Below are 24,983 nucleotides of genomic sequence, written 5' to 3'. Positions count from 1 at the left end.
GCTTAACCCATGCTGGCCAGGTTCACATAACACAACAACCCCCAAGTGAGGATTGCATATTCAAAGTGGCACCTGTGAGCACCACAGCTCATCATGGGTGATGGTAAATTTTTGGAAAACAAATGGCTGTGGGGAAGGTTTCAGCCTCCCCTGTGTGTATGATGATCCTAATCTGCGCCCCACACTTTTGAGAAGAAAGCGAGGGTCAGATGGACACTAGTTATTTAACTTATAGTGCTGTTTGATGCTTAGTGTCAGTGACTGCTACTATTCAAGTACATGATAAAAAACCCACTTCTGAGCCTGAAATCAAAGAACAGAAGACACCCACCACACCACCCACCACTACCCAAAATAAAAACAATGTAAAAACTGGCCATAGTTAGAAAATTATGCTTTAAAATGCAGATTTAAGCACCAGAGAAATTAGTGAAGAAGCAAAGCTAACGTTTTAATCAAGATGTCCCAAGAATGTGTAACAACGAAACAGGAAAAAGGCAAACAACTAGACCTCAGGAAAGATTAGGATTTCATTTACTTGCTTCACACAGTTGCGATGAAGAAAGATCAACTGTCATACTACTTGATTGCCTTTTTTTATCTTCTATTATCGAAACCACACTCTAAAAAAGAACAAAAGAAAACTTTTAAGTGATAGGGAGGGATAAATGCTAATAAACTAGAAATCCGAAGATGAATTCAAGCATGATAGAACCATACCTGCCTGTTCAAACCTCTAGCCATTTCCAGGGCACCTTTGCCAAACTGAAAAAAGACACAACAACAAAAAATGGCATGTTCAATTTGTACTTTAAATATTTTGCAGCTGTGTTTTGTAAAAACAGTTATCTAAAAATTACCTCATTTTTAACATCAGGATCTGCTCCCCTCTCTAGCAATAACTTAACCAGTTCCTCTTGGTTATTTAATGCTGCCACCTGGAAGTAAAAGTAGGAGGAAATTGCTGTATTTAATTTCATGTTATATACCTCCCAACATCTAGAGAATCTAAGGACTTCTTGGCATAAGACTGAATTTCTCACTAAAAGTCACATGCATTGAGTGAACCTTGTGTGCAGTTCATCTTTTGTCATGAAAATATGTACATCTGTTATGCAGGGCACACATGTAGTAGGAAACTGCTTCAGTGCAAACCAACATACATGTTCATCACATATGACCAACTACAATATGGATTTATTCAAGTTCCTATAGTGACATTTGTTCTATGTAGGAAATGTGTGTTCTGTGAAGTACCCTAAACTTGAGTTTACATAATCAAAATCCTATGTGTATTCATCTGTATTCCAGATGTAACCTTTGATCACTTTGATCATTTCAATCAAAACAATATAGGTGAGAAGAGTTTTGCAGTGAATTGGAGCATCCTTTGAGGGGGGAGCTCTCTCTCTCTCTCTCTCTCTCTCTCTCATATTGATTTCTGTTTTCTCTGACTTATATCCCACAGCTGGTTGATTGCATAAAATAAGTTTGTTCCCTGACAAAAAAGTAGTGAACTAGAACTGCTCCAGAGAAAAAAGCAGACGCCTCTTTTTTTTTCAATGAGAGCCAATGGTTGCATTCTGTCAATAGGTGCTGCCCTATAAGGGTACCTACTGACTCAATGTACTGTAAGCAGTACACAATATTAGAACACCATTCCAAAGGAGGAAATAGACACACATCAACGTGTTCCTATCTTGAAAGTTCCTGCCTGACTAACTTGCAACTGATGAGAAGCAAATCTCCATCTTACTACCATCTCTAGAGAAACTGACTTGTTATAACTTTTAATAGGAGTATAACAAATGAGGGAGACCAAAGGGGAGGCAGTATTTTCTTCTAAATGTGTGCCTATTCGTCCATGTACATGCAATCATGATGTACATCGTGGGCAGGGCAAAGGGAAACTGGAGGTGGGAGACAAATTAAAATAATATAAATAACACAATTAGAGTACATGCAGCACACTTTCAGTAACAGGAAGGACTTGTTTGAATCAGTGAATAAGCAATTAGCAGCTTAAGGTTCTTCCCTAAAGCATGAATAAATACGATACTCTTATTGCATACAGTCTGTTCTTCAAGGTTTTAGTTCTGTTGACTATATTATTTAATTCTTCAGTTGACTATATTACAGTCAAGAGTCAGCCAAACACAACTGCAGCAGAGTAAGCCTGCCAAACTTTCTGGATAGCTGAACAAAAACCGTTTTAATATACCCTAATGGAAGTCACGATTTAATGGCTATTCCATGCAGTTCATGGCAGCAAACCTGTCTACTAACAAGAAGCATCAATTAATTATGGCTTCCTGAAGTGAGTACCTTGTATGATGCGGTTATTTGCAAAATATCGAAATCACACTTTATCATTGCAGTGTATATTTAAAACATCATACATTTCATAGGAACTGGACTGGTTCAGCATGTAGGACATGTACAGTTGGGATAATTTCTACACATCGTTTGTGTACTGCGCAAGTATGTTGACATCCTGTAGTCTTGCAGAGCTGTGTGGATATCCACTTTCTACAGTGGCAGTGGAAGTTGCCACTATATGAGGGATCTGAATATTAATCAGCAATGAGAACTTGTTTCTACAGATCATTAAAAATAGCACCCAAACACCTGTTTGTAAGTACAGAAAAGTACTTGCTCTCTCTCCCTGTGCAGACAGGAATGAAAACATGACAGAAAAGCATCTTGATCTTTATAGAATCTACAAATGCAGTACTTCAGAAAGATGAATTTCCAAGTATGAAAGAATAAGAGGGCTCATCCTATTAAAGAAACATTTGAATCTGCTCAGATTATGTACTCCATTTCATGCACCAAACCAGAAGAGATATTTTGATATAAAGTGCCTTAACAAGAGAAATCAAAGAGGAAATGAAGTGTTGCTTTGCAGATCCACCTGTCGTGACAACGCAAGGAGTTCTCAAGCTGGGTACCAGTAAAAAAAAGGGGGGGGCTCCTTGCATAGGCATTGCATGCTGTTTGATGAGCAACATTAGGAGTAGGGCTGTGCACGGACCCCCCACCCCCGATCTGCTCTGGATCCTGATCCGCAACTTTCGGATCGGGTCCGCTCCACTTTGGGACAATCCGCCTCTGGTCCACTCTGCTCCGCAGCGGATCCGGAGCTCTGCATTTCCCCCCATAGACTTGCATTGAAAATGTCAAACGCCTATAACTTTTTTAGTGTTAAAGTTAGAAATGTGAAAATGGGCACCAGGAGAGCTTATAAATACATCCTTAGGTATGGCCACTTTGAAGGAAATCAGATCATCCCCTGATTTTTGGTGAATTTTTAAAAGATTTCCCCACCACCACCATTTACAGAAATGCATGTACAGTGTCTCCGTCATTTTTCCAGATACACACATGCAACAGGGCACCAGGAGAGCTTATAAATACATCCTTAGGCATGGCCACTTTGAAGGAAATCAGATCATGCCCTGAATTGGGGGGAATTTTTAAAGTTAAACTTAAATCAGAATCTTCCTCTCAGGTAACCACATCAAAAATGAACACAGGGAACTTCAAGATAGAAAATTATTAAACTGGGTGAGCATACAGCACATAGCTGTTCAGGGGATAAACAACTCAGACCGTTCGTTGCCACAGTTGGGTCGCAATACTTCTAAAAACTTAATTTCTTTCATGCCATCCGCTCATTTCAAAGTGCTATAACGTTTTGGTTTTTCAAGATGCACACACACACATACCCCTCCGTCACAGTTCACACACTCCAGGATATGCCCAGCCAATAATTGTAATAATAATAACAACAACAACAACAACAACAACAATAATCACAACAAGAAGAATTAGAACAAAAACGCTGTCTGACTTTATTACCAGTAAGGGGAAAGTGGACGTGCCTAATGGGACAGTGGACTCTGCCAACGGTCATTCAGCCGGTCCTGTCTAGGTACCTGCTTTTGAGAAGCCACATCACACATCAATTCATGCAAATCATTGGCTTCCTTCCACTGGTTCCCCTTTGGAGGGTTCTGATGACCCTCAAGGGCAGTGGGCACTGGGCATGTCCACATGCTGGTGGGTACCTTGCAGTGCTGTGTTGCCTATCTGTTATTTTACTTTGTATATTATTTAAGGTTGTGTGTGAGAGTTTGCTGGGGCTACTGCTTCACCAATCAATTACAAACTGAAAAAAATCCAATCCAAAGACAAAGAAAGAAAAGTTACTAAATATCCCATTTTGCTTATTCCCCCCCCCCTCCAACATTGGGATTGGAGGATGCTTCACATAGGCTGATCACTTATCATGATTAGGAGATGAACCTGTCAATCAATGTTAAAAAAAAATAGGTTCCCCCCTTTACCCATTCAATAAAAATTAATTGCAAGCAAACTATACAATGAAAAATTCTGAAAATCAACACAAATGACCCCCAATCATCAATGTCTAAGCACAGTAATTTTCAGGGATCTAGCTTTAAAAACAAAGAAGTTATAGGCAATTTTTCACCCAATGGAAAAAAAATTCAAAATGGTGGGCGGAGCCCCAAAAACACACAGAGCACTCCACAAATGAAAGAACCGCTATGTGTCGCTCCACTGCCTCCTAATTCGCTTCGCATCCACCTTTGGCGGAGGCGGATCGGGTCGCTCCGCTCCTGCTTTTACGACCCGAAATGGAGCGGAGCACAGCCCTAATTAGGAGTGTATGAATAGCAGCACTGAAACCAGAAAGACTTACTACCCTGTATAAGAGAGACTTTCCAGAACAGTAAAAGTAATTGGGGGGCAACCAGCATGGAGCACTAACATCTGATCCCCTTTTACAAGAAAGCCTTTCTCGAGTAGCAGAATGGTTAAGCCAGGAGTTTTTGTTCATTATTTTGACCAAATGATGCACTTTGGGTTAAAACCATCAAACTTGTCATGGTGATAATGCCTAAACATTTTATGATGGGGATCCCCCACCCCTCCACTCCTGTTTTGAAATAAATGAAATTTCATGTTCATACTTTTTTGCTTATAATCAAACATTCTCTACATCAGAGGTGGGCATAAAGTAGATCTCCAGATGTTTTGGACTTCAGCTCCCAGCACCCCTGCCAGCAGAGGCATTGCATTGGTCAAGAATATTAGGAGTTGAAGTCCAAAACATTTGGAGATCTACTTTATGCCCACCTCTGCTCTACATCAAGAGAATGTTTCCAGAGATGATTGTAAGGTCACAGAAGAATTAGATGACAAATTTGAATAGAATGTATGCAGACAAAAACCACAAAACAAGGGGTGTGCCTGTTCATAATGTAATATGAAATCCTATAACATCTCTTAAAATATGCATGCAAATGGTTCACTAGAAAATTTTGTCAGACAATGCAAGATTTTGTCACTTTTTATATCAACTGTTGACCTAATACTGACACCAAACATTAAAAAAACCAAATGATGTCATTGTAATGTGTGGAGATTGATAATGTACAGCACATAAACTGATTTATGGGAGATCAATAAACTCTTGGTCAGTACCTATTTTGTTAATAAACTTTGCCTGGAAACCTAGATATCTGTTCTTTTTATGGCATATATTCACTCTGTGAAGTCAACATCAAGTTAAATTATTCCTAAAAATTGTTTGCTTCACAGCAGCGAAAAGCAGTGCAATTAAGGGTGCTACCATGGCATTTGCATAGGCTGCTGCCGGCTTTCTAACAGTTATAGTACATTAATTCATAGTCTCCTGCTTCCCAGGAAAGGGGTAGGTGGACATTACTTATTGGGATTCATATCAAAAAATGTTTAGTATGGGGCAATGCGTAAGAGTGCCAAGTTTCATACTTTTAACCAAAAGTACACAATTTTAAGCTTAACTGCTCCACTGACAGAAAAATATCTCACCACCTGAATCCATAGGGCACAAAGGGATGCAAAAGGGTCTCTAAAAGCTTGATTCCACACAATCGTGGGTACTCTTCCATGAAAGCGACCTGATTCCCATGCCACAACCAATTCCTGGGTTGTTTTACCCAGGAACTGGCAGGAGCACACGAAAGGGAGCCTGCCAATCACTCGCCACATTTCTGCTTGCGGGGGGGGGGTAAACTCTGGGTTGTTTAACCTCTAAAGGCCCAGGTTCAGATGTCAAGAAACAAGCCAAAACGCGCTGTTCATGAGTTGTTAATTGAAAGCAGAAGCGAGTGAGAACCAGTGCACTCATTTATGGGTGCACACACATAAACAACACGTGGTATGATTGTCCAAACTGGGTAATTCCTTTCATGAATAGAAGAAGCTTTCCATGAGGGAAAGGGCACTTTTACATCCAAGGCAATCTCTCTCTCCTTATTGGAAAACATACCAGCACATTGCTTATTGACAGAACCTACCATTAAAGGTGTCTTGCCATCTTTATCTTTTACGTTTACATCAGCTCCAGCATCTATTAAAAGTGTGGCCACATCTGCTTTTCCTGTTATTGCACACAGCCTCATCAGTGGAGTCCACTCCAAGCCTGTGTCTTTAGGATCAACCTGTTACAGAAAGAAATGGCAAGGGGGATGTCAATGCTGTTTTCTGCACAGTGCACTGCATGCTGTTGATAAAAGTGTAGCAGTAACTGCAGATGTAGCAGTAATGTTAGTGGTCAAGATAATGTCTATTCGTGCCATATTTTAAACTTACATTTCACGTATTTTCCTTTTACCTTTCCAGATATTGTCCATATATAATATGTGTGATTATGTTTTTTAATTGGCTATATTACATTACATTTGATATTGATTTTGCCACATAACTTATTGTGGCGATACCCACCTTTCTGTCCCTTAGGTATGTCTGGATTTGTATGTCTAGTGAGTCGGGAATGTTTGACTGATGATGCTGTGAGAGAAGGGGAGGGAGGAGTATAAATAGGTTGGCTGAGGGGATTGTGAGTGTTAGTTTGAGGTTTGGTTTTAGTCTGGGAGTTTTAGTCTGGCTTGTGCTTCGTGAGAATGTTTGGTGTGAGGAGTGAGAAGAGACAGAATTTTAAGGGACTTGGGATTGTTTTTTAAATGTAAAAATAAGCAGGTTTGATCCAAATTGAAATACCTAAGATTTGTTAAATTTCAATAAACTTTACTTTGTGTTCTGTTACCAGAACACAAAGTGGTTTGTGGTAACCACGTTTCAGCTCGGATTTATTACCTGCTATATTACACAGTGTAAAAACATCTAACAACACACCTGCAGTTCAGTACCTCAGTAATAGAACCTATTTTCCAAAACCCTTTACCTTGTTCCCTCACATATAGAGGAGAGGTTGTGTTGTTTTCACCCTTGCCTCAGGCTTTTCAAGAGGTGGTGCTTGGCTTGAGAAGGGTGTGCTAGGCAAGGCCTTCTGTGTGAGGTCGGTGCCGTCGCACTTATTAACATATTAGTGCAGTATTTTAATTTATACGTTCAATTGCATTTCCATCCATGTATTTCAATTTAGGGGTCATCTTGCTGCTTTTTTGGGCCATAGCTTTTCAGGAGGCTGCAGTGGGGAGCAGGGGTTGGAAAAGCCCCATTGCACAAGCAGCTTCCATTCATGTACACTATGGAGCCAACCCAACAGTTTACATATTTTCTGCATTAGAATACAATCAATTGTCTTTCTTTTTTATTCAGACTCAAGTATCCTCTATAATTTTATCAATATTGGCAACAATGATGAACAGGACTAAAATAATTGTAGGATTTCCAATAAGAAAACTAACCTTGTGATATTTTGTAGTATGCAAGATTAATCAATAAAAAGTAATACAATATAAACGCTTCCCTAAGCAGGTAATGCATTTTCTCTATAACTTTGCACATTAGTGGTAAACCACTTCATTGTGCTCACAGACATAAATATATATACAGTGTCATGTACACAACTGAACAACTGCTATAATGTGCTTCTTTCCTTAAGTTACAAAGGTGAACCCCATGCCCCATAAATTTTGTGAACCGCCCAGAGCGCTTCAGCTATTGGGAGGTATAAAAATGCAATAAATAAATAAATACCTCACATCCATCCTGGATCATCCATTCAATAACATCACAGTACCCTCCATCAACAGCCCAGTGCATAGCTGTACATCCCCCAAGGTCTCTGGATTGCCAGGAAGCTCCTTGGCTTCTAAGATACTGAACAATGTCCAGGTGACCAGCAAAGCAAGCTATCATTAAACTGTAAAATAAAAATAAAAACACTGTTATTCGGCATGAATGTTAGGAATGAAAATTAACTCATTAAGTAATGCCTACTTTAGTGTAAAACTATTCTAGTTGAATATTAGATGTCTGTTAAGAGCTTCTGATAAGGAAATGTCTTGAGAAGTGGTTTGATGAATAAAAAGAACAATGCTGTTTGGCACAGAAATCACTGCCCCTTTGCTTTACACGTCGCTAATTATGGATCATCTGCTTTTAAATTTGGCACCACACATATAAACAGCATCTTGGAGTCTCACAAAATGTAAACAGTACTATACCCAATGTATCTCTTTGAAAGACGAAGGGGGGTGTAATACAAAATAGTGTAAAATGCCTAACATTTATTTCTATGTATCTTGTTTACCAGTTTCGTTCCGAATTCTGCTCTACTTGGTTCTGATATATACTTGAAATTTCCTTCACAAGTAAACATTAGTGCAAGTAAATATTGATACTTTCAGATCTGCTCATTCTAGTCTGCAATTAAATTTCACTACAAAACTAAAACTTTAAGAATGATAGCATTGATATGGTTTCCTTGAAGAGCAAGCCGAATGCAATTTATCATGTTCATATGTATGTATCAAGTATAAATACCAAGCACTGATGTTTATATTAAAGGTACTTTTGGACTCCATTATATCACCTAATCCTCTATAGTCTCTCCTGAAATTATATACTACCTATATTACCTGTCTTTTCCACTGGAATTCTTCTTGTTTACTTCTGCTCCATTTTCTACCAAAATGTGTGCAAGTCTAAATATAAAACATCCACATCATATTATTGTCCACAAACAAACTGCTTTGCCACAATATAGTGAAGTGTTGATGATGATTTTGTTGTTATAGTAAGAAACTATTAACTTAAAAATAAACCACAATATTCAAATCATTTACAAGCTCATACACCATACTGAAATCTTTTATAAACTAACAATATGCCTTTTAAGTCAATGTGATCCATTGACAAGAATGCTGGATAAAATCCTTGGTTCAAATCACAATTTGGGCCACAGCTAGACCTAAGGTTTATCCTGGGATCATCCAGGGTTCACCCCTGCCTGAGCACTGGATCCCCTGTGTGTCACCTAGATGAACAGGTTTGACCCCTGGACAATCCAGGGATAAACCTTAGGTCTAGCTATGGCCTTGGTCTACAACTAGCTAGAAGATTTGGAACAAGAGGAAATAATTCTTTTTCAGTTTTAGTTTTTAGCCTACAAAGTAGAAAGAATAATTACTTATTCTATTGTAAGATTGTAATGATGATTGTGATTCAAAGCACTCTGAACACAATATATAGCTTCAGGACTTTAGCTGTAATATATTTAATTAAAGAACAGTTAAAAAAAACACCAAGATCAATATATTTGAAAGCAGAGATGGGCACATCTCTGCAAACGACTCTATTGTCCAGTCAGTGGTCTGATAGTTGGAACTGGTCATACTCCATAAAACTGTTTCCATCTAGCTGTAAGCATTCACAGATATGAGCATATCTGTTCAGGCCTAGCAGTACATATAATATGTATAGTTTCATATGTATAGCTACATGTATTTAATATATAATCCCCCCAAAAATGCAACATTTGAATATGCAAGCTGTGGCGGAGGCACATCATGGCTTGCATTGTCTTTCAGACACCCTGAGTTATTTCAGGGTTAAACAACCCTCAAATAACCCTAGAACAACCCATGCTGTTATCTGAGGGCTGTTTAATTCTCAAATAACCCACAACGCCCAGATTCACACAACACAAGCTGTGGGCTGCCTCCACTATGGCTTGCGTATTCAAAATGGCAGTCGGCACACATCTTGAGCTCCATGGGTGAATGAACCCACGGTGGTTTATTGTGATGTGTGAACCTACCCAAAATCCAGAACAATTTTATCTGGCCCCTGATGGCTTTGCCAAAAATGTGACTTTTTTCCATGTTGTAAGCAATGGGGAAATAACCCTCTTTAAAGCTGCACTTTCTTTTTTTTAATTCTGTATAATATACATGTAACTTTACATATGTAACCAGGTCAGTGAACCATCAATTGCCCAAACCTGATTGGCAAGCATAATAGTGTCAACTTCATATGCCTCAAAAAAAACCCACCAGAAAGTTAATGAGAAGCATAATCAGTGAACCTGACCTGAGCAGAAAGCACTGAAGTATAAAACAAGTTTATAAAACAAAACACTAAAAGAAAGGTTGTATTACTACCTACCTCATATATCCTTTTTGTGAAACAACCATCAAAGCTGAAAATCCTAGTTTATTGAGTGTATCTACCACCACTTTCCTTCTCAAAAAAAGCAAAAGAGTACATTCGTTATTGTTTCGTAAACACTTCCACCACAACTATAGTTCTTTCCTCAACATGTCTCTGATCTAGAAAGCCTCCGAAACAGTTGCAAGTTTGTTTGAAACACGGAGAAAGTCAGTGGCAGTATAGAAATAAGGTGGGGATCCTGGACTTACATGCTTTAAGGTGGTGCCCGCAGTGATTATGCAGGATCTTTTAGGGCTTCTTCACCCTCCCCCAATAGGGTGGTGGTACTGCAGTAGCGATATGGGTCCTCTTCAGCATGCCCTACACCCCAGGAAGGGAGTGGCGAACCATGGGCTGTGAGACCTTTCAGGCCCTCCCTCACTGCAGTGTAGGAATGCTCTCTCCCCCACACACACTTCGCCCACACATTCACTTTCAATTTCACCTTGCCTCTTTCTTTCCTGTGGAAGGTCGACCAGAGCCTTCAGGGGTCTTACAGTGCATGGGTGGGGAGTGCTAGCCAGTGCCTATCACACTTCTGCTCTGCTTGGCCTCTTTCCCTGCCCATCGCACAGCTCCCAACCCCAATGTGGCACTCATTAAAACACTCCGGCATACACAGACATGTGGGGAGACTCGGATCACTGCTTAAATCACCTGAAGCACATGTCCTGTCAGCTAGGGCCTCCCAGTATCTCTGTGCTGACCGGCAAGCAGGATGGGCCTCTGACCTCATGTTCCTAGTTCTGCGCCAATCACAGCAGCTGCACACCACTGATGTAAAAGTCCCCATGTTTCTGCCGCCACCTTGTATGCCCACCAGCAAGAGTAATTGTGTCTCCCTTGGTTCCTGCTCCATGGCAGCACCCTCTTACTTCCTAATGCACAGCCTTACTGGCCATTGCTGCTTTCCCCAACCACAGCCATAGTATCTGTTCCCTCATCTGTCATCAACTCCCTGAAAAACCCTCCCGAAAAACCCTCCCAAAGATTGGGATGCTTCTAGAGAAGCTTCTGAGGGATGGAGTGCTGAACGATGAGAGGCATACCACGCCTGCTTCATGCTTGTCGAAGGATAGGCAGGGGGGCTGACTTTAAGGCAAGGTTATGAATATATAACACTTATTTGTGCAACAGCATAGTAACTCACAATTAGAAATCTGCCACTTTGGACTTATCATAAAATATGCAGTTCACTATTTAGGAGACTGGAAAACGTACTCCTTGTGACAGAGCACCACTCATCATGCAATTTTCATATTACCTTTTGTACATTATTACATATATACCGACAATTTAAAACATGAATCGTTTCTCACCTTCCCCGAAGAATATTAACAACTTCATCTATATCATTCCTGCTTACAGCACGGTGGAGGTGGTCGCCACTCAATGGTTCACCTAAAGAAGACAAAGCATGAAAGTATATGCAAAGTAGGTTAGGGCGATTTATTCTGCTGGTATTCTGTCAGCTATTAAAACACTGTAGACTAACTGATTAGCTTTCACATTTTTCAATACAGCTTTTGGGTATCTCCCAAGTTTCTAAATTAAACAATAGGCCCTATATCGCTGGTTCTGCAGATAGCCGAGCTGTTTCAAAGGTGACTTTGAAATCTGGTTGTTATCAGAAAATACAAGATTATTTATTTATTTTTAGAACGTTGAGATCCACTTCCCCCCCCCAAAAAAAAACCACCTCCCAAACTCATGATGAATCAAAATATGGAAAATTTCATGCATGTCACTGAGGCTCTGTATTGTATTCGAAAAAGAGTGGCTAAAGGTGTGAGCTGGTAAATCCCCAGTTCAAATCACAGCTCAACTATAAACTCATGAGGAAGCCCTAGGGTTTAGGCAATCTATTAGTTTTTTGGTCTTCCCCACCATCTGTAATATGGGGATGATAATAATATCAGGGTTGCTGCATGAATAATGCATGTGAAATGTGTTGGACACTGAAAACGTAGATGTATACATTTATGTTTTCAATGTTTCGATGTTTATTATGTCTCTCTGCGGCCTCATTTTAGTGAAGCCATACTGTTCTCACAGTGGCCAGTTTGGCTCTACAAAGCAATGTAATTTGGGGGGAAAATAGTTATGAAAGGTGCAAATAATTAAAGGAAATAATGAACTTAAATTGTACATTTTTTCTTATCTGTAGTTATTTTAAAACCATCCGCATTCAGTAAAACTTTCTGATGAGAAGCTCAAGCAAGCTGACAGAAGTTCCTCATTGAGACTGGGTCTACACAATAAATGTGATCAATAAAAGGAACCCGGACAAGGGAAGGTCAGGCTATTGTCTTCTGAAAGAAACTCTTCGTGTAATGTAAAGGAATCATTTGCCTGCAGATGTGCAGGGCAATGTATTGAAAGTTCTATTGAAGGCTGTGAATAAATGATGAATTCATTGGTGAAGACATTCTCCAATTAACAAGCAGCAGCTGTTTGTCTTTCTATTTTAGGGAGCAATTGATTAAAATTGCACGCCTCATTTGAACAGGACTTTCTTGCATTTTACCTGAGGAAAAAAGAAGCATCACACCCTTTTTCAAAGTACTTGCCTTTCTGATTTATGAAGCCCCTTTCCGGCTGAATGCAAATTCTAAACCAAAAGCGATGTTTTGTTTTAATGTGCATATTCTTAACATGCACATTAAAACAATGAAGCTATGAAATATGAATATGTACCTATACATATAATAAAGCTGTATGTTATGCAAGAAACCCTTGATCAGTTTTTTATACAAAATCCATTATGCTGTTTGGAAAACAAATATGTGAAGTGCAATAGTAAAATAAACTAAGAACACCTCAAGCACATAACGTCCCTTACTTTTAGAATAAACATTTCAGCTCAGATATATTGACCTTGGGATAAAGTGAACAATTTATTTCAAGGTATTGCAGTATGACAATTTGATGACTTCTGATGGTTACATGCTAATCAATGGCAAATGATTCATCATGCTTTCTTTCATTGAAACAGTCAAGGTAGCTCACCATTGGCTAGACTTTTAATAATTGTAATTTTAAATGTTTAAATGTTTTAATATTGGAACTTCTTTAATATAGTTTTGTATATTTGTATTTATAGGTTTAAAATGTATATGTTTTAAATCTTGTAATGCCGCCTTGAGGCCCAGCATTGGGCAAAAGGTGGGATTACAACAACAACAACAGAACATGATGGGATGAAATTGCTGAATCAATTGTCAGCTTTTGGCTGTGAACCTGCTCCTAATTCTATTAACTTCAACAGGACTTAGCCCTGATTCAAGGAATGCGATTTGGATGTGCATACATTGCTGAGGCTTGTGACAGATTCTCGAAGATAGAAATACACAGCACTTCTTTCCCAACAGCAAATCCCCAGCCAGTAATTCTTCTGTTGCCTAGAAGCCTCTTGCTAAGATGCCTCTCCACTGGTGTTGATGCTCTAGATGTGAACTGGTGCTGATGCTCTATCAGAGGTAGGCAACCTTTGTGCTCTAGATGTATGAAGTGCGCCTACAGTTCTAGATTAGTGACTGAAGAAATAAACCATTTATATTGCCATAACCTCACACACCTCTGTGGCATTATTCTGGATTATGTAAAACTGCAAACCTATAGCTACTTAACTAGAAGTAAGCCTAATTGAACTCAGTGGGACTACTTCTGAGTAGAAATGTATTGGAAAACACTTGCTTACTGCCTTTCACCTAAAAATTAATTCCAGAGCAGTTTATAAAGTAGTTAATTTTAATTCTATCCCTTTGGCTTGTTAATGTATTTGAGCTACTGTCTATTCATGCTCATCATGATGAAAAGAGAACTTTATCATGTAATAGGCACCTACCACAATAGAGAGCATATTTAACACACTGCATTTTTCATACTTTAGTAAAATCTATTTAGATAAACTTCAAGAAAATCTTTCACCTTATATAAAGAAATAATTCTTTGATTTTTAGTGTCTACAAACCAAATTAGTACAGTTAGATTTGTGGATCAGCATGCCATTTTAATAATATAATTTTAAAATAACTTTAGAAAAAGCATTTATCATGAGCAGTGAGCAAACAGGTAATATCTGTCAAATTATTTCTTGAGTATAGAGTGTGGATAAAATTGTCAGGAAACAATATTGAAAAAATGGCTAATAATATCAAAATGTACTGAGAAAATTGGTATGGACTGATCAATATGTTCCCTTGTTTGTAACGTCTGTTGGTCACAATTTTTGAAAGAATTATGAAAGTAATTTATCTAATGAGAAGTGGCTCTTCTTTGGGTATATTCTCTCTAAAATCTCAACTCTTTTGGGAAATTCAAAATCCAGGTCAAATTCAAAATCCCTCACCCCACCCCACCCAAAATCGTTGCAGAGGATACCCTAAAATTCAGGAGAGATTTTTCCATGTGGGGAGCATGGGAAAGGGTTGCTGCCAGATGGTAGATGGAAAGGCTCCTTTATGCAAGCAGAAGTAAACTCGACCTACTTTGCATCCAGCCTTTATCTCATTTCCTAAATGCTAAACCTCAACAGCCCATGGTTAGACATTGTGCTAAGTAAGCTACTGCATAAAGCCCCAACCAGGCTCTATTAGAATGTAAGTAACTGAGTTTAGATAATATAATGGTGCCATACTATGCACGTTTATACAGAAAATGTCCTACAACATGCATAGGGTTGCGTTTAACTCAATTCTATACTCTTTTCACACCATATGCCAAGATGCCTTTCAAGGGATTCCTCATGGTGAGTGAGGGATATTCTATATCTGTGTGATAATGCTCCTCTCAATCCCTCAGCTCAGAAGTCCTCAACCTTTTTGGACCAGTGAGCACATTTGAGAATTTGAGAAACTGCTGTGGGTACCACCACGAAATGACTATTCAGTGGATCACTGCTTTGGCATCTACCCGTCGCATCTTAGGCTGAGTCTTAGTCAGCAAAAACTTTTGCTTCCTGTCTATTAGACACTTTAACAGCTCTTCAATAAGGGATTGTATAAGTCAGCTAATTGCCAGTGGTGCAATACAACTAATGCTTATTTTAAAACATATGTTTTGACAATGTCAAGTAGTTGCTTCCTTTGGGGAGGAGGTTATTACAGATAAATTTTGAACTGGAACAGTCTTTAATATTCAGTGATGTACATACTCTTTTAAATTATTTACCTGCTTCATGGAAATTAACAAATGGTCAGTTAAAATGGATTCTCTATGTCCTCGACAGATAAAAGACTGATATTAGAACATTGGAAGAATAAACACTCACCTCCTATAATACAATGGATTGAGGGCCTTACAATGCTTTCAACATCTGAACAGGTGGCATATAGACACCACCTTCAAATGGATACTTATTTGGATATTTTGTCTGCTTTTGTATAATTGCTAGGAAGTTGTATGTGTTTCGTATGAATTCATTGCTATGGATATATACAAATCCATGTAAGTATATTAAAAAATGGGGGATTTTTTTTAAAAAAAATGTTGGGGACCCCTTCATGGGCACCACTGGAGGTGCCTGTGGGTGCTGTGGTCCTCTTGACAGACTACCTTTCACAGCCTTCAATTTCTGTTTCCAGTTGCAATGAACTTTGTAAGTAGTAACTACAAACCTGAGAAGCTCACAGGGATGTCCATCCACATCAGGAATTCTGCTCTCAGGATCTTTGGCATTGAACACTATGACTGAAGCTGTGGGCATTCTGATATGGGCCAGCATAAACTCTTTTGCCCTCTTACTTGATCTTGAACCTCTTGCATGCTTATCCTTCTTTATTAGCATTTTGCTATTTATGTAATTCACTAAAAACATCTTTATACCCCAAACTCTCTACTTTTCACCCTTATAAACATGATTCATGTGCTCTTGTGTTCACATATTTTCTTTTTCATAGACAATCTCGTCTGGCTAACATCTGGCTTGTTATCCAATTCTACCTCTTATTGTCACTGACCAAGTTCACACGATCGCCAAAGAACCCATGGCCTATTTTATGGTTATGTGAGGATTGTTTAACTCTTGCATATCTCACAGTCCCCAGGTTCAGATGACACGACAAGCCACAGTTGCAGCTTGAACATTGAGGATGGCCACTCACATACACTGCAACCCACTACAGCTTAAATAAGACATGGTGCGCTGTTTGATTGTGCAACTCAGCCTGTTGACTACAATCCCCAAACATATTCTGATATGCTATTGTGATATTTCCCCTCTCCCCACCTTCCTCCCTGCACTAGCGCAGACACCTGTTCCCCAGAAAACCACAGACATACCTGCAGCTGAAACCAATCGCTGACTGCAGGCTGTGGGACATCTGGTTCCCAAGTATGCCTGGGGTCTGCTGGAGCTTTGTTTTTTGAGATGATGTATGGGGAGGAATGGGGGTGGGGGTGGCAACAGCACAAACGAACATTTTTGTGGGTTAAATTCTTAGCTAACAGATACTGTTTGGATGCCTAGGATAGTTTATTGAAGAGCAGTGGAACCTGATGTAGCTTCTTGTCCTATTTTCTATTTTGGGCAGCCAGGTTTGAATAATGTGAAGCTGTCATTAAAAAAAAAGAAGAGGGAAAAAGCATACATTTTAAGATAAAGATTTTTTTTCTTTAGAGAATAGTGAGGAATAGCAATTACAAAAGAAGGATAAAATAAAGCCCTAACAAGGTTCTAGATATTTAATGCTTATTTGGAAGCTGTACTGTATATTAAACATATGGAACATACTTTTGTTTTCCATTTAAGAGCTGTTTTCATCTTGTTTATATCTTTTTATGTTGTGAAACTTTAACATTTAATGATGAATTGTGAACTTACTTGTTGTGGTTACACAAACAGGTGAGCTGTAAAAAGACTCCCCTGCAGGATCTGTGACTTTAAGCCGAAATCTGTAGGTTGTTCTTGGTTCAAGACCTTCCACAACATGCTGTCGAGCATATCCCCTAAAAAGAGTAAAAAAAAAAAAATCAAAATCATTTTTCCAATCATTTTCAAATGTTTTTGACAACTATGCACATTTATGCTAAGGGCAGATTCTAACTGAACACTAGTGCTAGTGTAAATTGGTTGTGTTAGCATGAGGGACCTCTAGCACAATGCCAATAATGCTAGCTGGGGGTCATGGGTTTTCGAGGGAATCCTGTCATGCCCACTAATGCTATTGGCATTGCATGAGAGGTCCCTTACATAAGTACAACATAATATACGTTAGCACTAGTGCCTGATTGGATACTGCCCTGATTCTACAAACAGCAATAATAGTATTAACAGGTGACCATATATGGTACCTGTAACTGTATAAAGGTCACTGGGGGGTGGACGGGGGAATCAGCTTAGTGGGAAAATGTGCATCCAATTGTTTTTTAATATTATTGCTCTATTATGTATCATTGTGAATCCATCTGCAAATCCATGTGCCCCAACTGCACAACCAATTCCAATGCTTCCATGTGACCATTTGCAAACCGGATACAGAACAAAACTCACGCTTAAATAAATACCTAAGCTGTGCATATTTGAAAGATTAAAGGATGTCTATGGAATGCACCTCTTCAAAAACAAGAGCCAGAACATCTGCACAAGTGTCATGAAATAAACACTTGCAATACATTTTTCAAGGGCAAAATGGCAGGTCTGATCATTCTCATTTAATATCTTGACCTAATACTTGGATTGCAAACAAAAATGTCTATCAGAATCACAGAGCTTGCCATGCGCCAGTGCTTCATGGGGGAAAAAAGGAGAGGAAAAAAATCTTTCCAGAGCATCTGACATTGTAAGGACGTTGTTTCCTAGAGCCCTCAGAATACTTTAAATCTTAAAATACTGTTGACAGTGTAAAATAGCTAGCATGACAAATGATGAAATGGGTAGTATTCAAACAGTCTAATTCTGCCACCTAGTGACAAATTCTACACAGAATCTTTCTGATGACTAGGAAACACATGACTCAGAGCAAAGAAATTGACAGCTGACTAGTTTTGAAGCAAAGCAGCCAATTTATTTATTTTTAAAACATGTATACTAACTCTCCCAATGTTCAAGGCAACTGATATTCAATAATAAAATGACAATTAAAGTTTGCATCTAGACATTTCAGAAGGAAACCATTTTTACTGTGAAACATCCTATATTTGTTCCACAATTAAGGAATCTTTGAACAAATTAAGTCATACAGCAAGAAAAAAGTAGAAGGAATAGTAAGATAGTGGGGGAATTGGGCTATAGCCGCAACCAAAAGAAGCAGAAGAGGGGAGTTTCATAGCCCATACCAAGGATTCTACAGCAACAAATTTGACCCATCATAGATTAGTTTCTATGACTGTAGAAGCCTCCCCTTTAAAGTCAATAGAGCAGTACTCAATCCACTGAGTTATATAGATAAAGGAGAAATGGTTTGCAACCAGAGACATACTCAAATGACATTGGCAACCACAGCTAAAGACTAGTTTCAGAATCAGCTATTTAGACTATGTCAATTGAATCAGTCTTGAACCCTCAGTGTCCTTTTCATTTGGTAGAAAAGATTACAGAAGAACTGCACTTACGTGTAAATTAGACCATATCTATGCAATTTAGGGTCCTCTTCTTCAACTGAAATTTTTAACCATTGCTCCTGAGGGCCTTTTCGTTGTTCTTCCAAGTTCCAGCTAAGTTGAACATTGTGGTGGCTGACATGGCCTACAACTGGAGGCTGTGGTTGTGAGATGGAATGTCTTCCTACAAATGAATCACTTCAAAATGTTATTTTTAGTATTGTCAATATACACAAACTTATATCAAGAATTGGAGGGATAGTTTTACATCGTTGTAGATCTGGAAATTATTTTGATTCGAATAGGATATGCCTAGGACTGCATAAAAGTTGTGGACTGTCTCTGAATTATTTCTTTTTTCCATTGAGGCCCTTTCTACACCTAAGGATTATCCCAGAAAAATGGAGGGATCGTCCCTGCCTGCTCCTGGGATCCCCTGTGTGTTGTTTGGATGCACAGGGATGATCCCAGGGGAAAAGGCAGGTGTAGAAATGGCCTTAGAACAATACAATAATCAAAACTGTCAAACAACAGTGCATTCTATGCATGGATTTCATTTGTTGCCACATATGTTTACACAGCTTATTCATTTATTTAAAATATTGACATCCTGATTTTGATCACAACACATAAGGCAGCTTATAGCAATTAAACTCACAAACAATCTAAAAGAAATTTAAAAACAAAGTACAACATCAAAACAAGTGAATCAACATAACCAAGCAGCACCAAAGCAAAAGTTAACTCTCAGTCCATTTATCTGTCCCCACAAAACTCAAAAAATTATAGCTATATAAAACTCCGGTAAACTGCAACCATCTAGCTTTACTGGGCACTTAGAACACTTCGTTTAAATCCTCTTAGAAAAAAAATCTATATATTTTCTGGGAGGAATTGTGGCAACATGGGGAGGGGGGAGTGATTGAAAAACCCAATATAGTGAATGCCAAAAATAGAAGAGTGTATGCGTTTATGAAAAACAAGCATTTGTATAGCACTTAAAATGAAAAGTGAAAGAAATACTTAAAAACTAGCAACAACAGTTAGAAAAATCCAAAGTTTTCTTGGGGAAAACGTATTACATTGCCCAGACTTTAGTCTAGGCCGGTCCCAAACACAACTTGGTTTCTAAAAGTCCTTTTTTCAAGCTATTTCAAAATGGAGACAGCACAAAGAAGCAAAAAGTTTACCCCAAGTCCCAACTGGAACTTCTCTGGACAAAGAAACCTTTCTTCCAACTCTCTTACTGTAAGTAGGGTGACCATATGAAAAGGAGGACAGGGTCCTGTATCTTTAACAGTGACCAGATACAAAAGATGGCAGGGCTCCTGCAGCTTTAACTGTTGTAATGAAGAGGAAATTTCACAAGGTGATGCATACATACAAATGACATCTGTTTAAATTCCCTTTTCTATGCAACTGTTAAAGATACAGGAGCCCTGTCCTCCTTTTCATATGGTCACCTTACAATGAGTTTTATATTCCTTTGAACAATAAGAAAATATACTTTAACAACATATACTAACTCCGGTTCAGATCATGTCATTTCATTTGTGTTATCAGGTGCCCTTGTCCTAAGTTTAGGGAGGATTCCTAAGACAAACCTCCAGACTACTCAGGCTAAGAATCATAGAGCACAAAAGCAAAATATGCACACAGAGCGAGGAAGCTCCATTGACTATGCATTTCATGAACATCATCTACCTGATTTTTTTTTTTTTTTTTTGCTTTGGGAGAATACAAGAGATTCACTATATCTAGGATTCACATAGCATGACAACCGACACTCAAGGTTGAGTATGGGTTATTAATCCATGGGTTGTTGTTGAACCATGGATTGTTGTGTTGTGCGAACCCAGCCACACTAAGATGGTTTGTTAATCATGAACAACCACAGTTTACCGGGGGGGGGGGGGGACCAAAATAAAGGGTTGTCTTCATGAGCTGTTTCTTGTTAACAAACCATGGATTGTTAATGCAGCTAGGTTTACACATCATAGCAATCCACAGTTCAACAACAACCCACACTTAACTGTGAGAGTGGGTTGTCATGTTCTATGAACCCAGACATTATGTTAAATTTCACTTAATGAAAAGCTATAGGGCATATGAGTTCCATCTCTAACAAGCTGCATGCTGATTATTCTGCTTGGCACATTTATCCCAGACAGAGGCCCCTATGCCTTTAACTCTAAAAGGCAAAAAATCAGTTTGCATAGCCTTTCTTGCTATGGATGTTGCAGGGATGAGAAAAGTATGTCCAGAAGAATTTGTGCTTGTCATGTTGGACTTCAAGGCACAGAGCTTGATTGAGAAGAGCACAGAACCAGATTCAGATTTTTATTATGAGGTCACAGACCCAATAAAAGTAATACCAACAATCATTAATTTAAAACCATAAATTTTAAAGAACCTATTTTTTATCTCTTGTTAATATTTCTAACTTGGAAAGAATTGCCTTATCACACTGTTAGTGTATTTATTCATTGTCATTAAAAGTCATGCCAAAATGTATTATTGTTATTACATATTTAAAAGACTTTTAATCAGCCTTTCGGGATGCACTGCCCTCTCAAGACATCTTACAATATTACAAAAACATGAACAAATTATAATTAAATATACACATGCAGCAGCAGCAATTATTTTTAAACACCCAATGCAAACTGTCTTTTCAGGCTCTTTTGCATTGATGAAGCCATGTGTATCTGCCTGGGGAGAGAGTCCCAAAGGTGTGGGATCACCACTGACAAAGTCCTAATGGCTCATCCTGGGGAGTAGGACCTCTGGTGGTGATCTTAATGCTTGAGCAGGCTCCTACAGGTGTAGGTGGTCCTTCAGATAACATGGTCCTAAACCATTTTAGGGCTTTCAAGGCCAAAACTAGCACCTTGAATTGGACCCAGAAACTAGCAGAAAGTCAACATAAAGGATACCAAACAAGAGTAATATGATCCAAACACCTAGTTCCATAAGTACCACATTATATACTAGTTGCAGTGTCGTAAACATTTCCTATGGGGCACCATACAGAGCACATTACAGTATTGTATCCTTGGAGTAACCAAGGCATTTGTGCCTGTGGCTAAGTCGGCTTTCAATAGATACGGTCACACCATCTAAACCAGCCTAAGGTTGTAAAAAGCATTTCTGGCAGCCGATGTCACCTGTGCCTCCACAGATGGTGCTGAGTCCAGGAACACTCTCAGATTGAATACCTGGCCTTTCAAGGGGAGTGTGACCTCATCCAGAGTCAGAACTAAAATTCCATCCAGATTAGTCAGTTTCCTAGATCAAAGTACTTCCATTTTATCCAGATTAACTTTCAGCTTGTTAGCCCTCATCCACCCAAAACTGCTCCCAGACACCTGTCCACATTTCATCTCCTTCCTGGGATTAGAAGGTGAAAAAGAGAAGTAGAGCTGCATGTCATCTACATATGCAAACTATTTTCATCCAGTCTATCACTATGATGCCCAAAGGAACAGTTTCACTCTTTAATATAACAAATCACAAACAAAATACTTGAAACCAGAGAAACAGTGCCTGGCTTGATCTTCAGTTCAACCAGACACAACTTATATAACATTCACTTCATTGCTGTGAGCAACCTAGAGTTTTATGACATCATAGTTTAACTAAAAGAGGAAACAGAATGGTTACGAGAGCTTGCCAAGGCTATAGATTGTCTCCCATTTGGAAAGTTAAAGTGCTAACATCTTCAGTGTCAAGAAATCAAAGCTAAGGCTTGAATCAACAAAGAACAAAGAACAACCAGACCTGAAAAATACATTTTTGTCCGAATGCAGATTTAGAAAGCAAGGATGGATATTTTTATATTTTTTGTAATCATGGCAGCTACATGATTGCTGTAGAGTACAAAGATATTTATGTAGCATACCCTTCATATGGGCATACCATTCAAAACAAAATTGACACTGAGGTATTAACTCTTATTCATTACCCTTATCTAGTGAACTGGGAAAGATCAGGTTCATCTTTCACACATAAAAATCCAAATCAGCCAAAGTTCCAAGTCAGTCAACCTCATAATCCCTTGCTACAAAATCAATTTTGGAGTTTACTTTAACTTCTCTAGAGACATTTGAAACTCATGGATAGTGAAAACTTAAATCGAACAACTCCCTTTTTAATAAACCACTTTAATTACTGAAACAAATTACTTAAGCAGAATTACAGAATTACTCAGTTCCAGAGGATCTCGTTCCTCTATATAACACCTTTCTGTGGAAGAAAATAATTTCTAATGTAGAAAAATCAAATACATAACAAGGCCAAAGCAACAAAATAAAATTGACATTGGAATAGTCAGTATACAGCAACTCTACAGATGGCTTAAACATTTGTTCCTTCTACCTCTCAAATTAATCACAAGCAAAGGATGACTCAAGCTCTAGATCAGGGTGAGCAACGAGTGACCTACAACTCCCATCAACCCTAGCTCACACAGGCAGTGGTGAGGGATGGTGAGAGATGTGGGCCAAAACATCTGGACTAGAGGGACACATGTTTCCCACCCGTTCTCTGGATAGACCCAGTGCGTTATTTTAATCCTGCAAACTGCCCTTAATCTTGAGCTGTTGCCTTTTTTGTGGCATGGCCAGAAAGTAGCAATGCTATGCCAACTTTAATGGGCCCTCAATTAGAGATATCGTACTCCAATTATATGACTTCAGAATGATTCGTATTGATATTTGGATCAATTACAGAGCATTTGAGTGAACTATAACCTTATGTAGATGAAGGGCAGCTCATGCCCAATCTCATGCATTAACTATATTTCATTTTAGAAAATATGGATATATTTAGATGTTCATTAAAAAAAACTTTATTAAATAAGAGTGCAGGCCTATAAACACTAACCTTGGAGTAAGCCACTTAACTCAATGGGACTTACTTTGGAGTAAAAGTCCATAGAACTGCACTGTAAGTCAATTAAACCAGGATAATTTCAGTGAACAAGCAATGGAAATGGCACACTGTCTTTTAATGAACTGTTACAATTTTCATTATGCTAATAAATGTTCCACAGAAAAAATGATCAAATAACTTGGGAAGTAATAATTAAATGTCTTGGGCACAATTCATGTTATATCCAAACTAAAATGTTTATATCTTTATACAGCTTTCCTCATTAAGCCAACAAGGCATGTATCACATTTAACCTGGTACCAAAGAAATCTAACAGCAGGGAAGAAGAACATTTTTTCTTGGGAGAGCTGCAATGAAACCTGATAACAAGCTTGTTGGCCTTTTTTCACAGAAATGTCTACACTCAAACAAGAAACACCTTGTTTATTAAACATCCTCTCTCTTACCAGCAACTATAACATATAATTAAAAATATAAATACATAAAATGCCATGAATAACAAAGCACTTAATATAAACCTTTTGAAGTAGATGTGATGGGAGGCTTATGAAGCATCATCTCAAATTTCCGACATGACTTACAGAATAGGTCACAATCAAAAACTGTCACAAAGATGTTATATTGTTGCAAAAGGCAACATTCTAACATGAAAGAAAAGAATACAGGTGAATATTTTATTTTACCTCTTTATGATCCCCAAACACACAGCTTCCTTTATATAGAAAACCTGCCAAAAATGATGGTCGTATATGTATATAAACAACCGAAGGCAAGTTGCCTTTATGCTTTAATATTTAGTTGTTTATTCCCAAGCAGTTTGTAAAATCTGACTTTGTTGTTCCTATCTGTTTACAAGCAATAACATCAGGTTTAACCAGTCAGAGATATTGTACTCCAATTACATGACTTCAGAATGATTCACATTGACATCTGGATCAATTACAGAGCATTTACCAGCTAAATATATAGATCCTACTAATATTTCCTTACTACTTTAGAGGGTCCCCCACTTGAGTTGCTATGCCTTTGATTATAACATCCCTACAACAGAGTTAAATAACTCCACCAGCTGAAAGTTA

At 38.4% G+C, this 24,983-nt stretch overlaps 1 protein-coding gene across 1 annotated transcript; it reads right to left on the bottom strand.

The window, feature by feature from the left end:
- Window positions 1-430: 430 nt before the first annotated feature.
- On the bottom strand, window positions 431-21,859 carry FANK1 (fibronectin type III and ankyrin repeat domains 1). Its single transcript, XM_063133268.1, has 11 exons — window positions 21,756-21,859; window positions 19,024-19,209; window positions 17,294-17,418; window positions 11,790-11,871; window positions 10,426-10,500; window positions 8,898-8,963; window positions 8,014-8,179; window positions 6,369-6,512; window positions 861-938; window positions 721-765; window positions 431-623 (listed from the first exon to the last, which is right to left on the bottom strand). Exons 1-11 carry the CDS (start codon window positions 21,857-21,859, stop codon window positions 531-533), a joined length of 1,164 nt encoding a protein of 387 aa, XP_062989338.1. The 3' UTR covers window positions 431-530.
- Window positions 21,860-24,983: the final 3,124 nt, after the last annotated feature.

Source organism: Elgaria multicarinata, chromosome 8 (assembly GCF_023053635.1).
Source record: "Elgaria multicarinata webbii isolate HBS135686 ecotype San Diego chromosome 8, rElgMul1.1.pri, whole genome shotgun sequence".
Classification (NCBI taxonomy): Eukaryota; Metazoa; Chordata; class Lepidosauria; order Squamata; family Anguidae; genus Elgaria; species Elgaria multicarinata.
Note: the sequence above shows the minus strand (reverse complement) of the source record. Positions and strands in the feature narration are given on the sequence as shown.

Excerpts from the sequence above, each read along its gene's own strand:
- FANK1 (XM_063133268.1), bottom strand. The coding sequence starts at position 21,859 with ATGTTATCTGAAGGACCACCTACACCTGTAGGAGCCTGCTCAAGCATT. Across the intron at positions 17,419-19,023 it reads AGATATGGTCTAATTTACAC|GGGATATGCTCGACAGCATG; the intron begins GTAAGTGCAGTT and ends TACTCTTTTTAG. Across the intron at positions 939-6,368 it reads ATGGCAAGACACCTTTAATG|GTGGCAGCATTAAATAACCA; the intron begins GTAGGTTCTGTC and ends TTTTACTTCCAG.